The 13,880-nt window shown below is 38.5% G+C and overlaps 1 protein-coding gene across 1 annotated transcript in view; it reads right to left on the reverse strand.

Moving 5' to 3' along the window:
* The window catches only part of b3glcta (beta 3-glucosyltransferase a), a 54,396-nt gene that overhangs the window by 2,043 nt on the left and 38,473 nt on the right, over window positions 1-13,880 (reverse strand). Inside the window, exons 10-13 of the mRNA XM_034113200.1 lie at window positions 12,463-12,532; window positions 8,924-9,037; window positions 1,230-1,329; window positions 638-757 (exon numbers count right to left, since the gene is read on the reverse strand). Coding sequence (XP_033969091.1) covers window positions 638-757; window positions 1,230-1,329; window positions 8,924-9,037; window positions 12,463-12,532 — 404 coding nt within the window. The remainder of the gene's footprint in view (window positions 1-637; window positions 758-1,229; window positions 1,330-8,923; window positions 9,038-12,462; window positions 12,533-13,880) is intronic.

A 13,880-nucleotide genomic window follows, 5' to 3' on the forward strand; every position in this document is an offset into this window, starting at 1 on the left:
CACAACAAGGATGCAACATCTCTTTGAAAAGAGATGCAATTATATATGAAGAAACAAATCTCGAGCTGCCAAAATAAAAACTGCTCATTGCCACTCAAAACAGTTATTAGAAGATATCACTTTTGAGAAAAACTGGCAGTTGCAGGGCTGTTAAGTGTCACGGCGAGTGAAGTAACCCTGAATAGAGTTTCTCACACTGCTCACTCAAATCTACTGATGTATCTGTTGGAGAGCTTTGCTCCAGCACTGACAGCTGAAATATAACTTCTACTTATTGTCCACTTGTTATAAGAAAATAAGTATCTTTTAGAATGTGTATTTGTGTACAGTACGTATTCTTGCAGTAACCAACAGTTTGTATACTGTAGTGTGAGGATAAAGTAATGACTCCCTCTCTTGTCTTATAAACTGACCGTCTGTTTACTGCATTTTGTGGTGATTTATTCCATATTTTTATTGAGTATATTTACTGTAAGGCAGCCTGCAAACCACAGGGAGCAGCACAGCTTTAAACTGAATTGAAATGATGTATCTGTAAATAACATATTACAGGTTTTCCATTACATATGTTATAGTCTCTCTGTTGCGTCTGTATCTTTCATCATTATTCCCTGAGCGTCCGAGCTATGAAACTCACCCTCCACCTCCCGTGATGTAGCTGTAGCCCCCTTGGCTCAGGCCGTAGCCGTACCTCTCCCCCAGACACACGGGTTCAGATGGGTCGTAACAGCTCAGCAAGACCTGCAGTCTGGAGAGGCTACAGGAAGCAAAGATCAGACTCATCATACACTCATGATCATTATACACACACGTCTCTGCAGGTACACACATATGAAACTGTCCATTTAGTAGCTGAAATGACTGCCCTCCCTCAGGAACTATAACACGTCCAGAGGCTTCCACATGAAGGGGCAACCTTACGGATATAAGTGAAGCCGGCTGGACTGGAATTTATGCTCTGAGCTTTGCAGATGTTCAACAGGATGGTAATATCTCTGGAACTCATTTTCCCCTAAATGACTTCATTTCCAGCGTTTCTCTCTTTCGATGTGCAAGCCTTTTCATGGCTGTGTGAGCAGAATCTGTTATAAAATGTATGAATACATGTCACTCAAACGTCGAAGAAGAATGAAAGCATGGCATTTAAAGAACAAGACACTGTGTCCCAGTCGAAAAAAAAGGGAAGAAACGCCGGTTTGAAAACCCATTTCTGAAACATGAAAACATACCTGATAAGTGTGTCGTCGTCAACAACAAGGAGCCACTTGGTGTTAGGGACAGAGCTGGTCAGAAATCTTTGAAGGATTGCAAATGTTTTCCCACAGTGGCCTGCAAACAGAGACATGCTATCAATATACTGGCCTGTACGACTTAATCACGCATTGACCATGTGCTCTATGCTGGAACACAAAGATAAATGACCTTTGCGGTAAAACAAACACACTTTGCATAAGCAGGCATTTACATCCACAAACATGACTGCATAAACAAAAACCCACACACACACAAAGAATTTGAAAGGGAGTTAAGCTTACAAAGAGTCACAATTAATTCCGACTAAAGAACTTCACTTAGAAAAGACAAGCAAGCCTTTTATTCTTTAATGTCTTCTCTTAATAGACAAAGCTCTGTTTAGTTTAAAGAGTGAATCAATTTTTCAGCATGAATGCCTAATGCGGGAATCCAGCCTGGGTAGTGTTGATATTGTGCTCTTACTGATAAGCTAAATAATCATCATAATTAGTCTGTTTTAAAACAATATACAAAATATAGCAACATTTTGTTATCTTAATATGAGCCGTTTAGGAACAAGTGGGACTACTGTGTCCAAGCCTAACAAGGAGGAGAACAGCACCATACAGTTTGAACAAGTGGTATTCTACTCAAGGACACCTCAAAAGCATTCAGGGCTTTACAGTAGGCGGACACGTCAGTGATCAAAGAAGAGTCTTGTTAACATATTGTTATTATGTTATGTTATTATGTTGCATTGTTGGAGAAGCCTGTGACATAAGATTTTCAACTGCATAATTACTCTGTAGCTATGTCAGATTGACAATAAAGAACCTTGAACCTTGAGTCACACATTCAGCTTTGTAAGATGCCTATTGTACAGCATTAAAGGAAGTCTTCCCAATGCAAGGACACGCTGTCTCGAGCTTAGTGTGCAGGTAGAAAGCTGGTGCCTATAATCTTGCATCCCGAAGATATAATGATATGGTATGTTTGGTATGATGGACCTAGAAGATCATATTTTTAGTATGCTGTATTTGACATGCCTGCCATGTGGAACAAAATGTTCTGCCAACTCCTGGAAATAAAAAAAGTGACGTGATAGTAGACAACAAATATAAGGAACTCAAAGAAATATAGTCATCAAATACCTGCATGCCATCAGGACTCAGAGCTGAGACATAAAAATCCCTGGTGGCAAGCGTCACAAAGAATACTGAGGTCTTACTGCTTTATTTATAAGGCTCCCACTGTGTTATTTTTCCTGGAATCTGAATATAGAATAAGTAAGGACACCTTGAACTGCTGACAGGAATAAAATCCCAAAATGCAGTTTCAAAGGCAGATCTCCAGACAAGCATGGTAATCTTATTTCTAGTTGGAGGAGGTTAGTGAGTGACATTCAGGGCCATGGCAGCAGGTTCCATGTTCATGTCTCATGCATCTTCTATAATTTGAATGTCACCTCGAAAAAGAGACCCTACCACATGAACTTGACTATGAATACAGTATTTACTTGATAAAGTTTGCCTTCCAATTTCAAGGTCTTGCATCACCTTCCCACTCACTTGACTATCAAAAACGTGTTACCTCTGTGGAGATTACCTTTCAATTTTCAATACTGTATTTTACTGAAAGGCTTTTCAGCTTTTAACAGACTTCACATTTCCTTGTGATCACAGTTTGCAGCAAGATTACCAAAAGACTTTAGAATGGTGTGTAAGCTTCTTTTTAAAAGGCAACCAAGATAATGGGTTTTATGGTTTAAGTATAGCCTTTAGGTCATTTTTCTTGATGTAATGTATAATGCATAGTTTCAATCCATCTATCTATCTTGACGAAATGGAAGGATAAGAACAAAAAGAGAGAAACAAATTGTATGTCCTGACTTTGAATGAATTCTAGTCTGATAATGGATCCAAAATTGTTTGGGTATTTGGCACAGATGCTTATGTTTGACCTCTATCGTATATCATTTTATACAGGCTTATCTGATTAACACAGTTGCCTGGGGCTTACATTATATCCCCATGTGACTGACTGCAATGCATATTTTTTCTTAAAGACGCAGTGTGATACTTGTTTTCATGTTGCTGTTCAATCAAAGGTCAGTCGTCTTAAAGTCTCCTTTTCTTTAGACATCAGACATCAGACTTCAACCACTGTAAGGAAACTTACTGTTTGCATTCTAAGTGCTATGTCTGATTGACAGTATGCATAGTTACCAAACAGAGAGTAGCTTAAGTATTTGGCAGCTTACCAAACCAGAGAAAACCCCCTGCCTTGATGATGGACAGTGGATTGCTGCCAAACTTCCAAGACTTAATTGTTGTCTCCAAAAAAATAAATGCTGGCATGCAGTGCAAGGCAAAATGAAGGGAAAAAAGGCACTTTCTCCAAGATGATCTATGAGAAAGAATTATCAAACTCTGGCTTCAGAAAATACTGGAATCATTCTGCAGTGTTTTCTGGAGTAAGCCATTAAACTCTTGGCACCCGGAGTAAGGTAACCTGTCCAGTTATGCAAATGAGCAGGTTTGAGGAGTCAGACAACTTACACTTGATTTTTGTTGACATGGCATTACCAGCTGCTAGCTTGGAAGTATGCAAAATGTGAGCACACGTCATTTCTTGCCTTGACCCTGGTATCTGTCGCACGGAGGGAGAACATCATGAACATAATAGAAAAATAATGTTCCTTTCCTTAGTGGTAATTAACAGATGACAGTTAATTATCTTTCCGTTATCAACTACAGCTGCAACAATTAGTCAGTTAATAGATAGATTTTTAAAGAAATAATGTAACAGTCGCTATACCTCCACCTCGTAAACTGGGAAGATTTGGTGGTTTTCATAGCTATACCTATCATATCACAAAGAAACGTAATACCTACCTATAATGTTTTTTGTTTGTTTGGTGTCAGACAGCAAGGTTGTACTGGGGTCTATTATAATCAGTAGACAATATAAACACCATTCAGTATAATGCAAACGTTTACAACATGACCAATCTGAGTCAATAAAATGAAATTAAAACCATGTGCTCTTTTAGGTAGAACATTTATTTTAAAACTATAGCACATTGAATTAAAATGTCTCCACCTACGTGTAACCCTAAGTAGTCATTACACTGTATGATACAATCAGTTAGCCATGTCATTGTTCTCGTCATTCCAAGTTTGACAGTGGTTTTGATGTTTTAAAATCAAGGTCTTTTAAGTTTTGAAAAAAGAAGAAAGAGCAGGCAGGTTTCAGCCAAACTTGGTCCAAGTAAAAACAATAAAACATAATTGATGCATTATATGAAGAGTGGCACAGTGGTAGCCTAGCTGATTGTACTGTGACCTTCCTTTTTATTATGCCATTGTAAGTTGTTGTGCCATTATGATGAGATGCATCAGGATGCCAGGATGTAGTGGTTGCTGCAATCATGTAAACAAAACACATTTGCATTTACCGGGGGCATTTTGTTGTCAGAAAATGACAAGGACTAGGCTGAACAAACCACATCCTCATGCTCTTCTTCACAAACCAACAAAATGTAGTCCTAGTGAGACGTTTAATTTGTTTTAAATCAGATTTTAGCTGGGGTGAAAAGCATCTTCAGAAACCTGATCAAACTTTCTTTGTGGCTATTTCTCATTTACATTTAAGTTTAAAATCATCTAATGAAAAGACTCCAGCGAGGGTACAGTAGTAACTGTGGCGCGTTCACACCGGAGTACTTTTCCCACAATAGTTCATCAGAACTCAGATATATTTGCGTTCACACCAAAAAGCTCCCTGAACTAAATTAGTTCATCAGAACCATTTTTACCCCCTTTCGTGGGAGAAAAAGGTTCCTATATCTGATTGGCTGGGCGGAATGCAAACCACGCCCCGTAAAACTCCCAAAAAGTTTTGTGAAGCCGCCATTTTATTATCCTCGCATTAGCATTATTAGCATTAGCATTAGCCCAGCGCACAAACGCAGAGAGACTAACTTATGGCAACACAAAAGAAAACATGGGAGTGGTGGAGATGAGGAGGTGTCGGCGTTCTGGCGATTTACTCGGAAGGCTTCAGTAGAAGCTGCTGGGCCAGTCCCCAATTCCGGGGACTTCCGGCCGGGGACTCCGGGTGGCAGTATACGCCGTGAAGTGGTTTGCGGCCTGCCAGTAAACCCAAAGCAGAAGAAGAAGAAGTGACGTCAGTGGCTTCATTTGCCTAATCCACCCCCAGGAACTCATTGCGGTGTGAACGCGATCTGCTTTAGTTCATCAGAACTAAAAGAGTTCTCATGAACTGAGTTTTCATGAACTATTGTGGGAAAAGAACTTGGTGTGAACGCCCCTCTGGAGAGCTTTGACAGTTGGTGCAAGAACTATCTGCACTTCAGTGTCAGGAAGGCAAAGTAGATGCTAGAGAATTTGTTAGAAAGCAAGAAGCCACTGGGACCTGTCACTATCCCCGACGAAGAGGTGGTGGAGACAAGGCGGCCCTCAAGTACGGGGGTTGCATATCAACAACAAACTGAACGGATAACACAGTAACTTTACGAGATAAGGTCGACTTTCATTCTTGACGAGTCTCAGCTTTACAGCAGATAAGTCTGCATTTTTAAGAGAGCTGATGTCAGTTTGCATCCTTCCCTGCCTCTATGCAAAGGAGTCCCTTGTTAAAGAGCTGAGCTTCCTGGAGTCAGTAACTGAGGGAAGGCTGGAGACTAAACCAGACTCTTTCGAACAACAACCCCTCACCCCTCCTACAGTTTGCTGAAAGCAGCCGATGCATCATCCCATTATGTGCAACATGAGAGGTCTGAGGTGCTGTTTTTTTTTGTGCCATCAGAATGTAAAATAATTTCAGCCCAAATGGGTTCTGGCTCAGGGAACCAGGAGGCTGCAGAGAGCTACCACTGTCTTTAAAAACTCCCCTGGATAGCTTTGAGTGGTCTGACACTCCATTACATGTTTTCGTATGTGTCTGATTATCATAAATTATTCATCTCTAGCATCCAGCATCTCCCTCAGGAGAAGCTTAAGGATGTTGTTGGGGTTAAGCTTCTCCCGAGGGACGTCGGCTCTCAGATCGACTGAGAGCGGAGTTTTCCCTCCTGAAGAGCCATACCCGCGACACCTACAGTGGGAACCAGTGGGCTTTGTTGCCAGGTGCATCTTCTCAAGGCAAAGGAACAGTAAACTATTGGTTCTTCTACCTATTTTCAACTTACTTTTGGGTAGATGTAAAAAATTCTTCCATACGGTTTCATCAGCTTGTTCCTACAAGATGTTTGTTGTGTGGTGCACCATAACATGAAATCAAAACATCAAAGAGGGATTGTGCATTATTTGACATACTTTTTCAAACTGCAGTTCCAATATTGATGATAACACTAGAGATCTTGTCTAGAATTGTAAATGAGGTTCTCTAAATAAAGCTGCAGAGACACAGCAGGGTGAAGAACTTGCCTCATTTATTCAAAATCTGGTGCGTTTCCCGTTTTTTGGTTGTGTTTAGTGTGCTATGGAATGTAACCGCAGTTAAACTATTGAAAAAATAAGGTTTTATTTCTCTTATTCACGACTCGAGCTCTTTTGACCTCGCTGCTCTCTCTCTCGCTTATTCGTTGAGCAGGGGGAGAATAGACAGACTTTAAATGATCTGTGTTTACAAACAGCCTACTGCTGCTAGCGTGGCTCTGTCTAAATACGTTTTGATTGCTTATTTTGTATGTACAAAAAAAGTGTATAAATGAAAAGTTGTAATTTTAAGTTGTGGTTATGACTCGGTTTCTGGTGTCTACTCTTGTTGCCTGGAAACCAAATGGTGATGGCAAGACCGAGGAAAAAACTGCTTCTGGCCAAGAAATGTTCAAGCACATTAACCCCCCATAAAACCAGTGAGCTTGACAGGTCTTAGGCAGATTGTATTACCTTGACAGGCCAGCTGTTCTCTGTCATTATGCTAGCTAAGTTTAACTGCTTGCTGTTGATTCATATTTGAAAATAGGACGTGTATCAATCAATCATCTTATTTGTGCCAAGAAAGCATAGAAATTAGTTGAAACATTACTAGTCTTACAAATTGACCACTACTTTTTCATAAAATTGCACTTGGCCTAGCTACGACGTTAGTAAAGATGGACCCAGCAGTTACTCTAGCAAATGTATGAAAATGACAGATTTTCACCAAATCTTAGGGAAAATAATATCTCAAGCAAGCACATCATCGAATACTGACAGTTCTACAGTCTGTTGAAATCAGCAGGGGATGTTGGCCAATCTCGATGTGAGTAAATGTGCCGTTTATATCTCTCAGTTGGCGATAAGCTCCTCACATCCAAAACAAACAGAAGGCCCTGACACATTTATCACCTCGGAATTATTCTGAAAACAACAAATAAAATAATCATGCAATAGTTTCAAAAATATCTCGGTATCATACAGTTAAGGAATCTCAACATAATTGGGTAAAATCTCCACTTTAGTAATACACATTGTATTTTTCTATGTAGCTCAGCTGACCCTGCAGCATTATCCAAGGCCTGTTTGTGTTGTTGAGGCTGAAGGAGTTTAGCATATTTATTTATTTACCAGGGACAGTGCACATTAATCAACATTCAGTTTCCACCTCAATGTAAATATGCCAGGGTTAGCTAATGACCTAATTTATATCTGTAGTCCATGGGCATGTGTTTGCATAGTGGTATCGATATAATGCCTCAGCAAGCAGTACAGTAAAGCACATAACCACACAATATGATACAACACAATATAGTACATTACAAAAGTATATAACAAAAAGAGCAGATATTTAAAAACAATGAGTATGTAACCGTGGTGACATAAGGTTTGCTTAGCTTTAGAGATCTCTTCAGTTTATGTTTAAAGGTTAGGTGACGCTCTTCACTCAACAGGAAACATGTTCCAGGACACAGACCACTGGTAGTTGCTCTGGCTTTCCTACCACTGCCATCCTTTCCAATAATATACTGACTCATTGTGGGAGGTTCAAGCCCCTGTTAAACTATAAAGATGAGGCAATCATCTGGAAAGTGTGGGAAAATCATATACAAATTAAATGAACTGTACTTTTGTCTGGACACCTTTGTTGTGTGAGCTAGATGGAAATTAGATAGAGGTTCACTTGCTGTTTGACTATTTGTCTGCAGCCATAAGAATTGTTGAGTTAAATAACATTACATTTTTGTTGATTGCTTTTGGCAGGATGACTATAAAAGTTGAGTTGCGCTTCAAAAAGTTAACCTTGTTGTTGTTAGTGAATATCTTGTGCAAGACAACAAATTAAATAACCTGCAATATTGTTATGAAATTAAATGTTTGGGCTCTGTTGCATTGATTTCTTGCCTTTGTGTGCAACAAAACAAAATAACAAAAATATGAAAGTTATTGGCGTTTCAGGCAAGTGTCTGTTTGTGAAATACCTGATTTAGTTTCAGAGTTGTCTGGCTTGCTCATAACCAGCTTGTTAGGCAGTATGTTATGTGTGGGAGAACATCATAGCATGCATAAAGAGGTTGGCTGAGTCTGTTGCTAGGTATGGAATATGACAACATTTATCCAGATTGAATAAAATAGTGCTGGCAACATTTTAAATCATTAATGGATTCAATTCTAGGATGATACAAAGATATTCCGACAACGCCTTGATCTTTTCTTTATTTAAACTAAATAAAAGTGGCACTTACCTCTTTCTGTGTTTGGAACTCCTAAATTAATGGTTGGTATGGCTGGGTCAGCATGGTCACTGTAGTACTCTAAAAAGAAGGCATCCTTTTCCCAGGTCTTCTTTATCACTGGAACTAGAGCAACAGAGACACAAATCAATAGTGTTCACTGTTCACAAAGTTTCACAACAAACATACCTTTGGTTCTGTACTGTGTTCACTCCCCTGAACAAATAAGCATTTCATATGTATTGCAATATATGGTTTCTCTTATGTTTTGGTCTGTTTTAAAAAAAGAAATATTATATTTGCAAGGGTTCTAAAGACATAAATCATAAGATTTAAAGGTGGGGTAGGTAATTTTGGAGAAACCAGCTCGAGTGCGCTAGAATTTGAAAATACACAGCCGGAAAAAATCTGCCACTTCCTTACAGAGCCCCTCCTCCAACACACACGAACGCGCACATGACCAATGAGGGCAGGAGATAAGTTTGTGCCCAGATGGAAGTCTGACAGGCAGGTAGGCCATCCAGTTATTTTAGCCGGGCCGGCTAAAATGATTGGTCGTACTTTTTACAGTTTTACGGCTTCCACAGATTACATTTTTTCATGGATTTTTTTGTCAAAGCACTTGACGTTAAGAGCATTCCATGGAATATAACAAAAAGTGTATCTCAAGCCGGTTTCTCAAACCTATCTACCCCACCTTTAAGTTTGAAAATAGGCAACAATTGTGGTTCTTTAATCCTTTAACCTCTTTTAATGTTTAAGATAATTAAGATGAAATGTCAGAACGAGTCATTATTTGCAGGACAATGATTCAGTTTGTCATTTGAGGAATTTCAATCAACAGAAAGCCCAAGAAGACTAGCCGTTTTTTTCTTCTTTAGTCGAGATTTCCCATAGATTTGATTGGGATCTGACTGATGAGTGCTGCAGGTTTTGTGATGAGTTTCTGGGATGTCGAGCAGAGAGTGTATGCGGGCTGGGAAAGAAAGAAGAACCAGAGATCTGCAGCAGCAGCTCCAGGCTGTGTTCATCTCTCATAAATCAACAAAAGTGAATTAGAGTGGCAATGACAGAATCAAACTGAAAAGTTGAGTTGGCTGACCTTACCTGCCGCTCAAGGCTCAGTAAGTCCAGCTCCAACTATCATAATGCTTTTTAATATAAGTGCATTTAAATAAATGAAAACCAAGCTTCAAATGAAAGAATCTCATGCAGATGCTGAGTGTCTGCTGTCCCCAGGATTGGGAGGGTTACTTTGTAAATGTAATTAGTTACTGAATACTGAATACATGGCTCTGAAAGTAATCCGAATACAGTTACAGTTACGTGTCTTAAAAAAGTAATGTATTCAGATTACTTTTAGAATACTTTTGGAATACTTTCTTTTTCCATAACAGATGGGTATGTTTTGGTGTACAGGAGACACATATTTTGGTGTACAGGAGACACATATTTTACTGTTTTATTGGCTTATCAAGAGCACAACTCAAACACGACATCTTGGTGTCATTCTGGACAGCTCCCTCTCATTTGCACCCCACATAAAAAACATCTTTCCTTAGAATATTTTATGAATTGTAAGGTGTCCTTGGGTGCTTTGAAAGGCGTCTCTAAATAGAATGAATTATCATTATTATTTATTATTATTATTATCTGAAACGATGTAATAACTTTTAAAACGTTTTCCAGTCACTTGCCCCATGCATTCAGCAGCAGCAGGCCATTCACTTTGATTTGATCCCATTATGAAATGTCATCATTTCGACAATAAAGAAATGCTACATGCAGCGCCGTGCAGACAGATCTGCCGGTAATGAATATTACCGGCAGATTTATTTTCCACCAATAATTCCAATTCCAAGTATTCCAAAATGTATTCACTTCAGGTTTACGAAAGTAACTATAATCAGATTACTCGTTTTTCAAATGTAACGCAAGCTGAATACAGTTACTTGATTTTTGTATTCTGATTACGTAATGCCGTTACATGTATTCCGTTACAACCCAACCCTGGCTGTCCCAATCAATAGGTGTGGTTTAAAAAACATACAAAATGCATCCTACACATCTTAGAAAACACAACCTACGCATGGTGAAACATTAGTAAAAAAGAAAACATAACTTTAGCTAAATATCAGAATACTGGTAAAGTAAACGCTATGCCGTACAACACTCATGTACAAAAAATGTATTGTTAAAAGAAATATTAAAAAAAAGAGATGGGTACATGTACTGTACTTGTTACTTTAGTGAAAATGTTAGTGAAGTAATAATGGGAAACCTCTGTTTCCTAGTTATTTTTTGTTGCCGTATTAAGGTAACCAATAATTAAACTTAGTTATAAAAGTTGAATCTTTCATATTGCCTCAGTAATATACATTCTGTGAACTACCATGAAAAGAAAAAGGAGATATCTCTGGGACCATATCAGATTGTTGACCTTATTTTACATGAACTGTATTTTATGCCTAAGTGACTGCATGTTTCCACGGCCTCGAATCAGTGTGGTATCATTGTTTTTGTATTACTTCATATAATCATTACTGAAGTTTAAAATAGCCTTAACACTTTGTGATAGAGACATTTAATGCCTTTTAGGCTGTTGCATTTCCATTTCTTATTGATCTAAGGTTGAAATAGAAATCAAATACCCATTTCCATCTTGTCTGCATTTGAAACGGATAATGGCAGCTTGCCAGATGAAATGGTAATTAGGGTAATTTGTGCAATTACTTTTGAGCGCCACTCTTTGAATGTAGTGCACCATTTTTCTGTTCCCTCTGAAAGGAATCCGCAATTTGATGTATCGACTGAACCTGCTACATTTTTATCAGGTTATAAGAAGATTCAATGTAGATAGGTTATTGCCATTGGGACGACCCCTGCTTTACTATCTCCTGTTGTGTGTGTATGGCCCTTTAATGTTCTCCCTTTGTCTCTGTCAGCGTTGATTGAGGACACCTGGCTGCCGGTACCGGAGGAGTAAAAGGCCTGAGCCAGAGTCTCGATCGCTCTCTCCGCTGAGGACCTGTTTTGGGAGAGCAGCTACTTCGTTTATGCTTCTGTTTTACCTTTACATTAGTTTTGGCATTCAAACACCTCGCACCACACCCACATCTACACTACTGATCTTACTGATTAACACATCACATAGGGGTAGCTTTTGTGTTAACGTTGGGTTATTGTAATAAATATATTTTCTTATATCTTGTCCTTTCCACGCTTTTGTTATGGCCAAGAGCCAGGCCGTGACACCATCAGAGCTGGCAAATAAACAGCTTAACAGAAGTAGTAGGTTTTTTAAACATCTGCAGGATTGTCGGATGATTTTCCAGCGTCGAGAAGTGCATGCAATTATGAACTTCAAGGTTTAGACTAAATAGGCCTACTTTCAAATCCTTTCAGATGTAATCGTATAATAATTAAAGCTTAATTATGGTGTCACAGGTGAAGCGAATCCATTAAGTGAAACAACAGGTCAAAAGCATGAGCCATTTAAAGGTAAATTGTGTATCTTTGGCAGATTTTGTGAGCACGGGAGTGTGACTTACCTCTTTCACTGTGAAACTTCCTACACGTTTTCACAGCAACAAATATATCTTCTTTATTTACAGGCTCCCCCTTTGATGAGAATAGGAGACACAAATCAGAGAGATTCCTCACATGAACATCACACATACTCTACATCACATATGATCAAGACAGTATCTATTTTATAGTCGGCCAAATTGTTTTTTTAGGCAATTTTTTAGGCAATAATAAGTGTCAAAGTATCAGTGGGAGACTGAGTTGATATCTTCAAAGGGAAATTAGAATTGGATTTTTCCGTAAATGGTCTGAGGTCATTTGGCTGTCTGATTCTCTTCAGCTCTCCCTCTGAAACAAAAGACAAACAGCTGATACAACTGCAGCTAATGTAATAAATTCAAGACTTTATGCTGAAATAGGTGTGAAATGTAATAGCCTTGGAGATGAAAAGAGGAGCAACATGGGAAATATGATAAATATGATTAAATGAAAGGGATTATAAAACTGAAAATGTAACATCTCTGATCCCTTCCTTATTACTTACAGTCAAACATGGAAGAGCCTGCAATACTTATTTCTTAATAAAAGCTCAAACACTCACACAAAGACACACTCAATTCTCAGACAAAATGCATTAAAAATGTGTGCTACATTAAAGATGTCATCAGCTGCTGCACAAACCATCACATCTCCAAGAACATTTGTAGACATGATGTGAAGTAAACCTCTGATAAAGCTCGAGCATAGAAAAGTAATCTGAAAGTTTAAATGATAATGTACACAAATCTGCAGCTAATGACTATTTTCACTTTTGTCATTATCTACTGTTTGGAAGCAATAGCTTACTTACACATGGAGTAGCTACAGAGCACCATTAGCTTTTATCTGGAGTCCAATATTCACTCTCTTAAGTTCCTTTTTCTTTTTTTTGTGGAAATATCTGGCTCTTTAGCGGATTCCATGCTCTGCTATATTCACCAGATAGTCATTAACCCAGTCTGTCTTCTTTTCTTTCTTTTTTTACATAATTGTCACATAGAAAGGCAATGCTTTGTTGATACAAGACCCCAACAACCTTAAGAAGGCGATAATGCATTTATATTATGAGCTTTACTTCTCTTTTTATCAACAAAAAAGCACATGTTGTGATGATTGTGTACTTTGCCTCCTTGAATCTGCCTCTAGAAGCTCTTGACACTTATGCTGAAGTGGCCCCTACTTGGCTATTTGTCTTGTGAATGTTTAAAACAATAGCAGATTACTTTATGTCCAATCTTGTTGTGTGTGATCCAAATACCTCCCTGAATACTTATTAAACTTGTGACCTTAATGTTTCTCCGCTGGCAGCTCAAATATTGCCCTTTGGTCTGGTTACATGAATGCAGTTTTATATATAGTGATTTAAATGTACGTTAATATAATCTTGTTATAACTAATTGGA

This window comes from Trematomus bernacchii, unplaced genomic scaffold (genome assembly GCF_902827165.1).
Source record: "Trematomus bernacchii unplaced genomic scaffold, fTreBer1.1, whole genome shotgun sequence".
Taxonomy (NCBI): domain Eukaryota; kingdom Metazoa; phylum Chordata; class Actinopteri; order Perciformes; family Nototheniidae; genus Trematomus; species Trematomus bernacchii.